The 15,942-nt window shown below is 34.5% G+C and overlaps 4 protein-coding genes across 4 annotated transcripts; 3 read left to right on the forward strand and 1 right to left on the reverse strand.

Annotated features, from left to right (window-relative positions):
- LOC137813018 (uncharacterized GPI-anchored protein At4g28100-like) lies at positions 1-2,471 on the forward strand. The gene is made up of 2 exons (XM_068615293.1): positions 1-856; positions 1,888-2,471. The coding sequence occupies exons 1-2, from the start codon at positions 164-166 to the stop codon at positions 2,206-2,208; spliced, it is 1,014 nt and encodes a 337-aa protein (XP_068471394.1). The 5' UTR covers positions 1-163; the 3' UTR covers positions 2,209-2,471.
- A 3,395-nt stretch (positions 2,472-5,866) lies between these two features.
- On the reverse strand, positions 5,867-7,166 carry LOC137813020 (uncharacterized protein At5g39865-like). Its single transcript, XM_068615295.1, has one exon. The coding sequence runs from the start codon at positions 6,934-6,936 to the stop codon at positions 6,076-6,078; it is 861 nt and encodes a 286-aa protein (XP_068471396.1). The 5' UTR covers positions 6,937-7,166; the 3' UTR covers positions 5,867-6,075.
- Positions 7,167-8,427: 1,261 nt separating this feature from the next.
- On the forward strand, positions 8,428-11,245 carry LOC137813021 (pentatricopeptide repeat-containing protein At4g02750-like). The gene is made up of 2 exons (XM_068615297.1): positions 8,428-9,864; positions 10,396-11,245. Exons 1-2 carry the CDS (start codon positions 8,596-8,598, stop codon positions 11,200-11,202), a joined length of 2,076 nt encoding a protein of 691 aa, XP_068471398.1. The 5' UTR covers positions 8,428-8,595; the 3' UTR covers positions 11,203-11,245.
- A 1,573-nt stretch (positions 11,246-12,818) lies between these two features.
- On the forward strand, positions 12,819-15,862 carry LOC137813022 (pentatricopeptide repeat-containing protein At4g02750-like). The gene is made up of 2 exons (XM_068615298.1): positions 12,819-14,459; positions 15,056-15,862. The coding sequence occupies exons 1-2, from the start codon at positions 12,915-12,917 to the stop codon at positions 15,860-15,862; spliced, it is 2,352 nt and encodes a 783-aa protein (XP_068471399.1). The 5' UTR covers positions 12,819-12,914.
- The last annotated feature ends 80 nt before the right edge of the window (positions 15,863-15,942 follow it).

Genomic DNA, 15,942 nt, shown 5'->3' on the forward strand with positions numbered 1-15,942 from the left:
GAGTTCTGACCCAACAGAGTCTACCACGTCCTTAACATCCTAATATTCTCTTCTTTATGGTGAGAGAACAGAAACAAGAGACCAACCACATCCACATTCACTCCACACCCTTCTTTTCCCTTTCTCTTCTGAATTCAGTGTGTTAGACCCTCTTAAACTCACTATGACACTGACACTACCTCCTCCAAAATCGCCATTCTTCAACACCCTTTTCTTCCTCCTCACTCTCTTCCCCTCCTACCTTGCTCTCTCTGATCCTGATGCTGCTGCTTCAGCTTCACTTCACCCTATCATCCCACACCCTTCTTCAACAGGCACAATCCCTGCATTCCCGGAACAAGCTGATGTTGAAGGGTGCCCTCTCAACCTCTCGGATGAGCACTATGAAGGGATAAAGAGCGCATGTGGCTCCAGCAAAGATGCTGCAGATAAGGACCTCCACCGTAGCAGATGCTGTCCTGTGCTGGCTGCCTGGCTCTATTCTGCTTACTCAGCCACTGCCCTTAGTGGTGGAATGCAACATGAACGTTCTTCACAAGGCCATACCACATCCTATGACATGCCCTTGTTGCCTGATGATTCAGAAACATGTGTGAGTGACTTGGGGAAGGCCTTGAAAGTTAGAGGAATCCACCTTGTTCAGCCTAATGAGACCTGTGATGTGGTGTATTGCTACTGCGGCATTAGGCTGCACCCTTTGACCTGCACCGAGTCTTTTTCAGTTACTCCAAGTGGGGGTCTTGTGGTGGATGAAAGTGTTAAAAGATTGGAAAAAGATTGCTTGAGTAGCAGCACCAATGTCAATAAGTTTCCCGGCCTAGGAGGGTGCTCCAAGTGCTTGCACAGTCTCTATTCAGTAAGTTTTCAGCCACTTCCTTCATATTTTGTTTTGGGCAGTGTTCTTTTAGCATTGTTCATGTGGGATGTGATGGATAGACCTTATATCTTCAAATATGATGATGAAGCTGATCAAGGTTTCATCTCAATTAAATCTTTCATCTTCATGCTTGATGATTGGGAACTTTTTTTTCCCCTTTACTTTAGATAGCAGTTAGTGTTGTTTTGATTGGCACTCTGCTTTGCAGGGCTTTGGATTAGTGTAGCTCACGAACGTTTACAGAAAATGATTCGAATGTTGTCAAATCATGTGTACCCATAATAGATTAAGCACATGTGATGTCCCTATATTGTCTTCAAAATAAATTGAAGTTTTGACATTCTTGATGTCTACACATTTGTGCTACCAGCACTTAGCATTAAAACTAGTTCTGTCGTGTAAAACAAGCTGTTGTTCACGAGAAAAGTTTCGTCTCTTAAATGCAAGAAACATTGCAGTGAATTTAGTGTTCTTGTCACGGGGCATTAATGATGGTTTAAGCGTAGAGACATGTATCTAGTAAATTGACTGCGATGAGTAAAACTGAGATCTGATTGTCCTGCTCATTCTTCTGAAGCATTTGCACATTTCCTGACACATTTCCTGCTTAATCCATAGATACTGCCATTAGCTGATTTAATATTTGTAGCCATATTTGGATTTATCGTGCCTGCTTCTGATTTGATTTAGCATGTTGCTTGTGCCTATTTTTCCACGTATAAAATCCCATGCATTGTTTCAGAATCTTAAATTCATTATATAAAAAACTTGGACTTCATTTAAGATGCTCTGAATATTGTTCAGGGTTGTTGCTTCACAAAAAACAAGTGAATCATAGCATAATGTCCCACCATTACAATCTTCACACAATCCTATGTATTGAAACCACACCATTCTAAGCTAAATAAATAGTTGGTAATAGATAGCATTGATGTGCAGCTTGACCCTTGTTTTAGTGTTACAGCAATATAATAAAAGACTGTGACTTAACAAGGCTTTGGTTGTTGCAGCTTAGAAAGAAGTCTTCAAATTCAAGCAAGTCAGAAGACAGGACCAGCAAGATCCACAACAAAGACTGTGAACTGATGGGTCTAACATGGCTTATGGCAAAGAATCGAACAGCTTACATGCACACAGTTTCTGGGGTTCTTCGAGCTCTGATGTTGAGCACTGAAGGGTCTGACCCACAATCATGCACTCTAAACAGTGATGGAATGCCTCTTGCTGTTGATTCATCTGAAATGTCAGATGAATCTTGTTCAAGCTACCTCCAAGCATCAATTTTTCTCTCTTTGTTATTACTAGGAATGCATTATTTCAGTGTATTATAATTATCCACCTAACTCAAATGCACCCAGACATGGAATTTGTAAATTTGAATCCGTGCTTTGTGCTTAGGAGTGTTAATTGAATTGGGTGAATGTGTTTGGTACAAAATTCATGATTTGATTTTGGTGGGTCTGCATATGCATGTGCTGATAGCTACCAGTGGTTGGTTTTGGAGGGACAAAAATGGGTGTTGTGGTGGCATTATTTTTGGACAGTTGTATGTTTCACGGGTGATTTATCATATATGTCTCCACCATCATCTTCATCTCTTGTCAATTCTCTCTGTTTTCTTGTCTCAAACCATGCATCACCACTTTAACAACATGGGGTAATAAATACTAGGTGTGATATATTAACACCCTCTCTATAGTAAAACATACACTTCACATTTTAATAAATTAATATTTTTTATTTTTTAATTTCAAAATATTATTATATTATTAAAAGCAATATTAAATGTAAGTTATTTATTATTTATAGTGTCAACAAAACTTTTCTCATACCCTAAATAACACATACTAAGATAATCAAGGTAATAATTTGATTATTATTTAGCACATTTAAAATTAATGGTTAAATATGTTTTTTCGTTCCATACTATAACACGAAATTAATTTTTTGTTATTGATTCGAACTTTACACCATCTAGATGTTTGTAGTATAAAAATAATTGGAGTGAGTCTTTTTTATCTAGATGTTTGTACTATAAAAATGATTGGAGTGAGTTTTTTTTTATGTGTAATTGATTTAATTTGAGATTTCACTTCATCAATTCATGGAAAATAGTTATGAAATCAAAATAATAAAATTCTTTTAAAAAAATTAACAAAATATATGAATTTTGATATAGTCCTCATATTTTCTTGTGTATTTTTTTTCTATTATTTTTTTTCTTTTAATAATATTTTTTTTTCATTTGATGACAGATGATTGTTATTACTTGATGTGTCAGACTAATTCAGATGTCAAGTTGTTTAATATGAAAGTTTTTATAAAAAAAATAACAATCATTATAATCATTTTCATACTATAGATTAAAGTTTAAACTACTTAAAAAAAACACAATTTTGTATTATAACGACAAAACAAACAAAAATATATTTAACCCTAAAATTGATATTAATTAGACATGCTTTAGAATGTGTGAATTTAAATAAATATAGGAATCTGTTTCTAACCATCCTCCTTGGAAAGGGTATTCAAGCATTGATGATGTGTTGAATTTTGTGAGGAGATACTCAAATGTGGGATCAATTTGGGCCTAAATAATATCATCCAACAAATGCCAATTGATTTTTGTACCCCACACTTACTTTTTTATTATAATGGAATGGAAAAAAAATCACATTTCAAAATCTTACTCCTCTTAGAAAGGAAAATGGTCTTTTCGAAACAATTACTTGAAAAAAAAATATTTGTAACTATAAAGAAAAAGGAAAAATAATAAATATCAATTTATTTTATAGTTTTGTTGGAATATCAATATATAATTATTATCTGAAAAATTCCAAATTCATATTCTAGAAACGTTTCAAAAAAATTAATGATTTCAAAATGCATAATTTATATAATTAATGTGAGGGCAGTTTCTGAGGAATGTCGGGGTATTTTAATAAAGGAAAAGGGTATTTTTGTCTTTAGACACTGTCATGTCGGCAATGTCTTACGAACAATTACTTTTTTTTATAATTAAGTATGTGTTGGGAAGTGGTTTTAAATTACATTATTTAAAAAAATATATATTAAAATTGCGATTCACTTTAAGAAGGAAAATAATTTATACCCAAATTCATTTTAGTTTATGAGCTTTATGTCGTTCACTTAAAATTATGGTTTATAATTAAATTAAAGTAAATACTTTGAAAATTACCATTCAACAATAAAGTGTCATATTTTTGGACCAATTAGGTTAAGTAAATTTAAATGAGGAATTCTATGAAAAAAAATGGAATCGTAAAATTTATATATGTATTAAAAGTAAAAGATAAGAAGGAATGTCAAAATTAAAATTATGGTCCACCAAAACCAACTTTCACTTTAAGCTTATTAATTAATGCTCATTCTTTATCTACCCCTATAGTTTCGTGTTAAATTTATTAATTAATGCTCATTCTTTATCTACCCTATAGTTTCTTATGTAGCTATTTTAGAGTGGTTAAAAGATTAAATTATGTCTTTGTTCATTGTTACTTTAGTCATTTGTGGTATTGTCACTCTCGTGTAAGTGTTGTATTGTGTTGTATTATGGTTAGATTAAGAAAAAAATTAAATTATGTAATCTATAATATCTTTATATTTTATTTTTATTTGTTTTAAGTTTTATATATATATATATATAACATAGTTACTTTGACTTTTAAATTATTAAAAATAATTTAATAAGTTTTTCGGGACATTCAATTTGCTCTATATAGTGTAGTCATCTATTTTCATTGAAGTTATTTGTACTCTTTATGTAATTGGTGAAGTGTGTTTTCACTCAATTCATGCTTTCAATGAAGTGTGTTTTCACTCGATTAGTTGTGTCATCAAATTGAATGAGCCAAGTGAGCTCTATCATCAAATTGAACGATCCAATTCAACTTTGTGTCATCAAATAGAACAAGCCAATGGGGGGACCACGAGTTCAACTTGAGCTCGCCAATGTGAAATACGAGTTTCACTTGAACTTATTTTAACTTTTTCCTTCATGTGTTTTCCTTCACAACATAGCTTGGTTCACGTAAGAATCTTGACTGAATTTTCAAATAATCTCTCTTTATCATAGGTGAATCCACCACTCCATCATGCTTTATTTAAAAATTTGGTACATTGATAAATATTCTCAATAATATTTCCTATTCACTCGTAAAAACATGACATTGTAAATGTGTTGCTTAATGTGTTAGATTAAATTCAAATGCATATAATTTAATTTGATGTGTTAGTTCAAATAAACATAATTTCCTTCATTGTTACCTCCTCTTCTAATTCAAGAGATCAATAAAACACTATTAACTATTCTTGGAGTCTTACATTAAAACCTACTCTATAAGAATAAGAGTTGTGAAAAGTATAGCTCACATTTCCTCTATCAAAATTTCATCCCAACTTTTGCTATAAGATCATCAAACTAATATCATGTATTTTTTTTCTAAGTCATCACTCTTATAACTTTATAATACTTCAATTTGACTCCTTAGTTCTTATCAATTTTCATGAATTTCAACACCTAATACATCCGTCAAAAAATTATTATTAAAATTTTTCTCGTATATCAAATATAAGTAAATTACAAACCTAAAAAAGGAAGAAAAAAAAGTTGAATTACATTGTCCAATGATAGAGAAAAAGCGAGATACAAAATGGAGACACATAGATGAATTTTTAATTCTTTATTTCGATATCGCTTTTATTGAAATTCAAGACCAAATGTACAAAAAGTGAAATTCAAGACCAAACACTTACCAATGTAAAAAAGTGAAATTATAAATACCCGCACATATAAGAGGTAAACGATAAACAGAGCAATGAAAACAGAACATAAAGAAATCTTATTTTCTCTGTTTTATATAAGAGGTAATTGAAAAACAGAGCAATGAAAACACAACATAAACAAAACCTTATTTTCTCTGCTTTATAAATAGTAGTATCAGAGAAGGACTTTTGTACATACAGAGATTTCTCCCACAACATAACATTTTTTGAATTATTCATTTCAATAACTTGTTAGTTCTATAACTGGGACAACATTAAAAAGAAAATTTCCTTGTACACATGGAATGCTAGAATTGTGACCATGTCTCTGTTTTTTCTGCAATTCCATTTTGATTGCATTGGAGATGAATTGAGAAAGAAGAAGTGAGTAATGTTATTATGGAGGAAAGTGATCAAGAACAAAGAGGGCACAAGACCAAGCCATTTTCATTGCAATGAAGACACTTAACAACAAAAACCCTTCCCTCCTCCTTAACAACACTCTTGCAACTCCCATTACAGTTGAAACAGGGCAAGAACCTCATGTCCCCACAACCCTCACAAACCGCACCAACCTTCTTCTTCGGCAACCCCTTCAGCAGCTCGCCGAGAACACCATCTTCGGCGACCCTAAGCATCTCCTCGGCGCCGCCGATGTAGAGGCCCTTCACGAACACTCTCGGAGGAACCACCGCTTCTCTCTGCTTCCCCTTCAGCAGCCCTCGAAGCTCCTCTCGGAAGCCGCTGTCCATCGACACGTCACGCTCGCAGACGGCCACGCCGAGGGCCTCGAACGCCGCGCGCACGGCGTTGCACGCCTCGAACGTTTTCCGCACGCCCCGCAACGTCGTCGTGTAGATCACCACGCGGTTTTCGCCTCTGGGGGGGCATATCCGGTCGAACCGGTTCGGTGGCGTTGGACCGGGTTTGGTCGGGGTGAGGAGGTTAGGGTTGGCGTTTTCCTTGGAAAAACGGAAGCTTTCGGCGTCGAGACCCGACATGAGTTCCCAGGAGTTGATGATCTCGGGTTCGGATCGGAAGGGTCTGGGTTCGGACCAGAGGGACTTGGGTTCGGAGTTTGGGTCGGAGGGGAAGAGAGAGGCTAGGGTGAAACGTGAAGGAGGGGTGGTGGGGGTGGTGGTGTGCGGTGGGTCGAGGGTGAGAAGGCCGTAGGTGGTGGAGGTGAGGGAGACGATGTGGTGGCCCAAGGCGGAGGAACCGAGTTGGGTGAATTCATCGTCTTGGTTGAGGAGATTGGAAGAAACGCACCCCATTGGTGTTTCTCTGTGAAATTTTGAATTTTGGTGAAACTGAAGGAGAAGAAGTGATTTGGGTAGTGGTGATTGTTTATTGTTTGCATTAAATTTTGGTGCTTTTCTTGAGTTTCAGTTCTAACTTTGTGGATTCAATTTTCAAACGCAGACGGTCCCACAAACTCCACCGCTCAAAATTTTCATGACATCGGAAAAGGAGCTTTGCATATTTAAACTGCTCCTTCCCTCCATTCCTCCTCTTCTTCTCCTTTTTATAATCAAATTTTAAAACTTTATTTATGTAAATTATTTCATATTTTTGTTCCACATCAAGTGTGTGACTTATGAGGTTGCTACACGTCTTTTAAATAGTATGTTTATATTGAATATATGTATTAGACATCGACTCGTCCAATATTTGTAACACACGTAATTAGTGAAGTGTTTAATTCAAAAAATATTTATTGAATTTCTGACAATTTTAGCATGGTTCTAATACAAATTTAAAAAAGAAAAATATATTAAATTTTAGATATTCAAATTTATTGTATAAAATTTTATTATGATTATAAAGATTAGAAACAAATAATTTTGAATCAGCTATGAAAAATAATTTTTTGTTAAAAAAACTGAATAAGATGTCCACACAAATCTTTATTGTCACTTTATATAATTCATAATTATAAATATATAGATTTGTGTTCCTGTATCTTACATTTTATAAATTATACATATTGTTGTGTCTGTATCAATTTTCATGTTAGTGTTTATGATATATAGTTGTTGAGACTATGAATAATCCTCGCATATGAAATATTGTTTGGAGTTTTTGAACTTATTTTGTTTTTAGAACACGTATTGACTGGTTAAAAGAAAATGTATTTAGATCTAAATTTTTAACGGATATAAAATTATATTGGAGGTATGAAACATTTATTATTTATAAAATTACATAAACTAAAACCATATTTTGAATACTTTAATATTATTTTAAAAATACTATATTATTATTGTAATGTTTATTCATCCATTATGAGTGTACGTGTGCTACACATTAGTATCAAGAAGAAGTTGGGTATGTCATAACTCCAAAGTAGTATTAAAAAAAATTAAAACAAGTTATATTTTAACGTTTTTAACATTATTTTTTACATTCAATTTATATTAGTCTTTCCAATGGGAAAAATAAATAAATATCTTTAAAGTTACATACGTTAATAATAAATAATATTAGTCACTTTAATTTTGTTGACTACACAGTAAGAATGTAACTACTTAAGTTTTATGTGGTATATTTATTGTTTTGTTTTGTATCTGGTAAAAAATGATTTGAATAATGAGATGTAAAAAAAAATTAAAAAATCAGAAGCAGAAGTTGGAATTGGACCAGAAAATATTATTTACTTTTAGATATAATAAAATATATATTATTTTTTAGTATTTGTCATTATGCATTTACATTAAAAAGAAATTCTTCAACATTACTTATAGAGAGACACAATGATGAGTTTTAAGAAATTGTGTATTCAAACTTATTTATAACGTTGTCTACATTGCCTCTTTAAACCTAAACAGATATTCCTGCATAATTTTTTATTTATTTCACCATTATGTATGGATATGATTTATCTGGTGCATGCCATATTATTGTTTTATTAAAAAAGCTTAATTTTTTTCACCATGCCGCTTCGAAACTATGTCTCCTATAACGCCATGCTATCTGGGTACTTGAGGAACGCAGAGTTCTCCCTTGCAAGGAACCTGTTTGACAGAATGCCCAAAGACCTGTTTTCCTGGAATCTAATGCTTTCTGGCTATGTTAGGAACCGCAGACTCCGTGATGCCCGCGTGTTGTTTGATTCAATGCCCCAAAAGGATGTTGTTTCCTGGAATGCCATGCTGTCTGGGTATGTCCGAAGTGGGCACGTTGATGAGGCAAGGGAAGTTTTTGATAAGATGCCTCACAAGAATTCCATCTCCTGGAATGGGTTGCTTGCAGCATATGTTCGGAGTGGGAGACTCGAGGAGGGTAGTCTCTTGTTTGAGTCCAAGTCAGACTGGGAATTGATTTCTTGGAATTGTTTGATGGGTGGGTATGTGAAGAGAAGCATGTTAGGTGATGCTAGGCTTCTTTTTGATCAAATGCCTATTAGGGATGTAGTTTCCTGGAATACCATGATTTCAGGTTATGCTCAGGATGGAGATTTGTCACAGGCTAGGAGATTGTTTGAGGAGTCTCCAGTAAGGGATGTTTTCACGTGGACAGCGATGGTGTGTGCATATGTGCAGAATGGAATGTTGGATGAAGCGAGGAGAGTTTTCAATGAAATGCCACAGAGAAGAGAGATGTCGTACAATGCAATGATTGCTGGTTACGTGCAATACAAGAGAATGGACATGGCAAGGGAATTGTTTGAGGAAATGCCTTTTCCAAATATAGGTTCGTGGAATATCATGATAAGTTGTTATTGTCAGGAGGGTGATGTAGCTCAAGCGAGGAACTTGTTTGATAGGATGCCTCAGCGTGATTCTGTATCTTGGGCAGCTATTATTGCTGGTTATGCTCAGAATGGTCACTATGAAGAAGCTATGAACATGCTTGTGGAGATGAAACGAGATGGAGAAGGTTTAAATAGATCCACCCTTTGTTGTGCGCTGAGCACATGTGCTCATATAGCTGCTTTGGAGTTAGGGAAACAAGTTCATGGACAGGTGGTGAAGACAGGGTATGAGAACGGGTGTTTAGTGGGGAATGCACTTGTTGGAATGTACTGTAAATGTGGCTGCATAGATGAAGCTTATGAAGTGTTTCAAGGAATACAACGTAAAGATATCGTCTCTTGGAACACAATGTTATCTGGTTATGCTAGGCATGGATTTGGCAGGCTGGCTTTAACAGTATTTGAATCAATGATCACAGCCGGGGTTAAACCTGATGAGATTACCATGGTACACATATTTTACGCTCTTCTTATGCGTGAATAATTGTCATTATTGCTTACTTTTCACTTAATTGTTTTTTAACTTAAACAGATTTATAACTCAATTTTCTGATAAAGTTTCAGAGTTTAATACTTAACACAGTTTAATCATCTCCTAAGGAAATGCCTGGGTCTCTGAATCCAGGCTGTTTCCATGAAGGGAACAAAGCTTGTTGTTTTCTTATCATCTATCTATTTTCACCCTAGTAGTGTATTTGTTGCTGTCATTTGTCCAAAAGGAAAATACCATAGGCATAATATATGGTGTTAAGTTAAACGGAAATAAATCCAACCTATATACGAATGATACATTTTTAATACAAATTTGTTTCCCTCCTCTATTTGGTATTTCCATTTCCAAAGTTATCCCTATCTTTCGCAGGAGCAAATGGCAAATCAATTATGAATGAGGAATATTATTGCGTTATCTATAATGCACTAGCTTGTCTTTTGACTCTATTCTACAAGAAATATCATTCTACTTCTAATAATATTTCAGGTTGGTGTGTTGTCGGCTTGCAGTCATAATGGCTTGACAGACAGGGGTACTGAATATTTTCATTCAATGGATAAGGATTATGGTGTGAAACCAAATTCAAATCATTATACTTGCACTGTGGATCTTCTTGGTAGAGCAGGTCGTCTGGAAGAAGCACAGAACTTAATCAGAAACATGCCTTTTGAGCCAGATGTTGCAACATGGGGAGCTCTATTAGGTGCAAGCCGAATTCATGGCAATATGGAACTAAGTGAGAAGGCTGCTGAGATGATTTTCAAGATGGAACCTCATAACTCGGGAATGTATGTTCTTCTTTCAAATTTATATGCAGCTTCAGGAAGATGGGTCGATGTTAGTAAAATTAGATTGAAAATGAGGGAAGTTGGTGTTCAGAAAACACCAGGGTATAGTTGGGTTGAGGTACATAACAAGATTCATACATTCACAGTTGGGGATTGTTTTCACCCAGAGAAACGTAGAATATATGCTTTCTTAGAAGAGTTAGATTTAGAAATGAAACAAGAAGGGTATGTTCCTTCAACTAAATTGGTCTTGCATGATGTGGAAGAGGAGGAGAAGAAGCATATGCTAAAGTATCACAGTGAGAAAATAGCTGTAGCATTTGGAATTCTGACTATACCTGCTGGTAGACCAATACGTGTCATGAAAAACTTGAGAGTGTGTGAAGACTGTCATAATGCCATCAAACACATATCCAAGATTGTTGGAAGGTTGATAATTTTAAGGGATTCTCATCGATTTCACCACTTCAGTGAGGGTATTTGTTCTTGTGGGGATTATTGGTAACAGTGTGAAATATGACGAAAATTAAACTAATTATAAGTACAAATTGTACCTTCCCTTGAATTGAATAAATATAAAATATTTTATCATTAACAAAATTAAAACTAATATAACAAAAAATATATATTGATAAAGTTTTTATTTCAATTGATTACAGTAAATTGTACAGTTTTCCTTGAGAAATGAAAAAAAAAATTATTAAAGAGAAAAGAAAGTGGATGTAACAAGTGAAAATTATACTTTCCTAAAGAAGTAGATGTAACTGTTAAAAACCACTCTCCAGGAAGTGGTGGATGTAACTGTGAAACTACTCTTTTGTAATAGCTCAGTAATAATGAATTTTTTTCAAAATTGTTCACATTTGGCTACTATTCAAGTTTCCTAATATTTATTTCTCTGTCCTAGAAGAGACACTTTCAATTATTTTCAAAATAAATTATCTTTTTCAATTCAAAACGGTTGTTCCATTTATTTCAAATATTTTTAAAATTTATTTCTCTCTCAAAATAAATTATCTCTTTCAATTCAAAACGGTTACTGCATTTATTTCAAATATTTTTTTAAATTTTTTTCTCTCTCATAAAACAGACACTCCTCCCATTATGCAATTAATTCTCAAAATAAATTACCTTTTTCAATTCAAAGCAGTTGCTCCATTTATTTCAAATATTTTAAAAAAATAAGAAATGACGCAATGCCCTTTAAATTGATTTAAGGATAAAATAGAAAAAAATATATTTGAGAACAGTTAAATTGAGAAATCCCCTTTATATATAGAATATATATATATATAGATAGAAGATATATAGACATAGATTATGTATATATTTATTTAAATATAAAATTTATGCTATTGGTTTCAAGAAATTTGAGTAAGGAGAGAGATAAAATCAGAGAAAAATAATTAAAAATTGTTTTACATTTAAAACTGATTCTAGTAACTATTTTAAATTGGAGAATCAATCTCTCCCCTAACTACAAATAAAATAAAATTAAGGTATCAATCTCTCCACTTCCCTATTAGTTATGTGAGAACAAAAAAAATAAAATTAAAAAATTACTTATTTAATAAAGAATAATATCAGTTTAAAACAGAAAAAGTAACCAATCTATCCACTCTTATGTTAGTGAAAAAAAAAATCCACTATCTTATCAGTTAAGTTAGAATAAATAAAATAAAATTTTAAAATTAAAAAACTGTTTTATTAACTTCTAATATTATAAAATGTCCAAATAACCAAAATAAATTAATAAAACAAAATATTAAACATGATAAAATAGGAAAACAATTTATAACAGTGAAAAATCCTTCATATATATATATCTAGATTAGATAATATTATTTAATTTTATATATTATTATATATAAACGTAGGTTGAAATCTTATTTCATATATACGATTTTTTTTAAAAAAAATTTAATATGTTAAAATATATTTTAATATTAAAATTGTATATGTGGAATACGATTTTAGTTAGAAATCATAAATCTATGCATGATTTTTAATTTTTTTCAAAATTTCAATTATCATTAATGATTTTATTCTATCAAAATTTTCATTGTGGTGGACAATTGATCCATTTTAGAAATAAAATAATAATTTGCCCAATTTGGGAATATGAAAAAAAATTGCACGTTAGGGTTTAGAGAAAAAAAACCTCTTTTTGCTAACATTAGTGACATGTGTTTTGTTGATGGTTGAAGAAGTCGATGCATGGTGAAGAAGACACTGTGCGTGAAGCATAGTATAATGCACACCAACCATATCTATGTTGTGCGGCACTTGCGTATGTGTAATTCACGTTATCTTCATACCAATAGTTATAGGAGTAAAAGACGAAGCAGAAGCAGAAGCAGCGAATCTTCATCCACCACCACCACCAACTCCGTCAAAGTCAAAGACCCTGACATTGTGACATGGAACAAGGCCATTTCTTCCCACATGCGCAATGGCTACTGCGACTCTGCTCTTCGCGTCTTCAACTCCATGCCTCGCCGCAGCTCTGTCTCCTACAACGCCATGATATCTGGGTACTTGAGGAACGCAAGGTTCTCCCTCGCAAGGGACCTGTTTGATAAAATGCCTGAGAGGGACTTGTTTTCCTGGAACGTTATGCTCACTGGGTATGTCAGGAACCGCAGGCTCGGGGAAGCCCGCAAGTTGTTTGACCTTATGCCTGAAAAGGATGTTGTATCCTGGAATGCCATGTTGTCTGGGTATGCCCAGAATGGATTTGTTGATGAGGCAAGGGAGGTTTTTAATAGGATGCCTCACAGGAATTCCATCTCCTGGAATGGGCTGCTTGCAGCTTATGTTCACAACGGGAGACTTGAGGAGGCACGGCAACTGTTTGAGTCCCAATCGGACTGGGAATTGATTTCTTGGAATTGTTTGATGGGTGGGTATGCGAAGAGAAACATGTTGGGTGATGCTAAGCGGATTTTTGACCAGATGCCTGTCAGGGATGCCATCTCCTGGAACACTATGATTTCTGGTTATGCCCAGGTTGGAGATTTGTCTCAGGCTAAGAGGTTGTTCCATGAATCTCCAGTTCGGGACGTGTTCACTTGGACGACAATGGTTTCTGGATATGTGCAGAATGGAATGGTGGATGAAGCAGGAAAATATTTTGACGAGATGCCTGTAAAAAATGAAATTTCATACAATGCAATGCTTGCGGGATATGTGCAAGACAAGAAAATGGACATTGCGAGGGAGTTGTTTGAGGCAATGCCTTGTCGGAATATAAGTTCATGGAATACCATGATTACTGGCTATTGTCAAAATGGTGGTATAACTCAAGCTAGAAAACTGTTTGACGTGATGCCTCAGCGCGATTGTGTATCTTGGGCAGCGATCATTGCTGGCTATACTCAGAATGAACACTTTGAGGAGGCTCTTAACATGTTCGTGGAGATGAAACGAGATGGGGAAAATTCCAATAGGTCTACCTTTAGTTGTGCTTTGAGCACATGTGCTGATATTGCTGCCTTGGAGTTAGGGAGACAAGTTCATGGGCAGGCGGTGAAGGCAGGATTTGAGACTGGTTGTTTTGTGGGAAATGCGCTTCTTGGGATGTATTTTAAATGTGGCAGCACAGATGAAGCTAATAAAGTGTTTGAAGGAATAGAGGAGAAAGACGTCGTCTCTTGGAACACAATGATAGCTGGTTATGCTAGGCATGGATTTGGTGGACAGGCTTTAATTTTATTTGAATCAATGAAGAAAGAAGGTGTTAAACCTGATGAGATTACAATGGTACACATTCTTTACATTTCATAAGAATTTAGATTTTTCATTTAGAGCTTATTGTTTGCATGTACTTCATATGTCATCTAGTTTGGTTTCTAGGAGGTATAAGCTTGGGAAGGTTTAGGCTGGAATTAGATTGGGCATTGGGAAGACGTGGAAATCTCTTGAATTCCCTTGGACCATTCGTTCTCATGTTTTCTTTGTACTCAGTATCTCATACTCTAGAACCTGCTATCTCTCTTGATATGAAATTAATCTTGTTAATAATACTGTAATACATTATCATTTTCTTAATCTATTACTTATATTGTGATGATTATGTTTCTTCATTTTTACTTGTTAGTTTTCCTCCTTTGTGTGGTATCTTCATTTTTACTACAACCTCCTTGTTTTAGTAATTTTTATTTTTTTTTCTGTAAATACAATTCAACTAATAGTTGTTCAAGTACTTTCCTCTTAGCCCTGTAAAATATAATTAATTACCGAAAAAAGAACCAAAGGAGTCGTTAATCTTGTTTGTCTCTACAAATCACTAGTGGCATGCCTTCGTTAACCCTTTCCTGTGTTTTAACTTTCTGTTTATTCTTCTAATTATGTTTCAGGTTGGTGTTTTATCTGCATGTAGTCATGCTGGCTTGATAGACAGGGGAACTGAATACTTTTATTCAATGAATAGTGATTACAATGTAACACCAAGTTCAAAACATTATACTTGCATGATTGATCTTCTTGGAAGAGCTGGCCGCCTGGAAGAAGCAGAGAACTTAATGAGAAAAATGCCATTTGAGCCTGGTGCCGCATCATGGGGAGCTCTCTTAGGTGCAAGCCGGATTCATGGTAACATTGAACTGGGTGAGAAGGCTGCTGAGATGGTTTTTAAGATGGAACCTCACAACTCAGGGATGTATGTCCTTCTTTCAAATCTATATGCGGCTTCTAGTAGGTGGGTTGATGTTGGCAAGATGAGATCAAGAATGAAGGAAGTTGGTGTGCAGAAGGTAACTGGATATAGTTGGGTTGAGGTACAAAACAAGATTCATACATTCGCAGTTGGGGATTGTTTCCACCCAGAAAAGGATAGAATATATGCCTTCTTAGAAGAGCTAGATTTGAAAATGAGGCGTGACGGGTATGTTTCTTCAACAAAATTGGTTTTGCATGATGTGGAAGAGGAAGAAAAGGAGCACATGCTCAAGTATCACAGTGAGAAACTGGCTGTAGCATTTGGAATTCTGACTATTCCTGCTGGCAGACCAATACGAGTCATGAAAAACTTACGTGTTTGTCAAGACTGTCATAATGCCATCAGACACATATCCAAGATTGTTGGAAGATTGATTATCTTAAGGGATTCTAACCGGTTTCACCACTTCAATGACGGTATCTGTTCCTGTGGGGATTATTGGTAAGAATAGACAGATACGATGGAAATTAACTAAAAGAATAGTTGTACTATTTGAGAAGTGCTGAAAGCAATGTGAAACCCATT

Source organism: Phaseolus vulgaris, chromosome 2, assembly GCF_000499845.2.
Source record: "Phaseolus vulgaris cultivar G19833 chromosome 2, P. vulgaris v2.0, whole genome shotgun sequence".
In the NCBI taxonomy this organism is placed as follows: domain Eukaryota; kingdom Viridiplantae; phylum Streptophyta; class Magnoliopsida; order Fabales; family Fabaceae; genus Phaseolus; species Phaseolus vulgaris.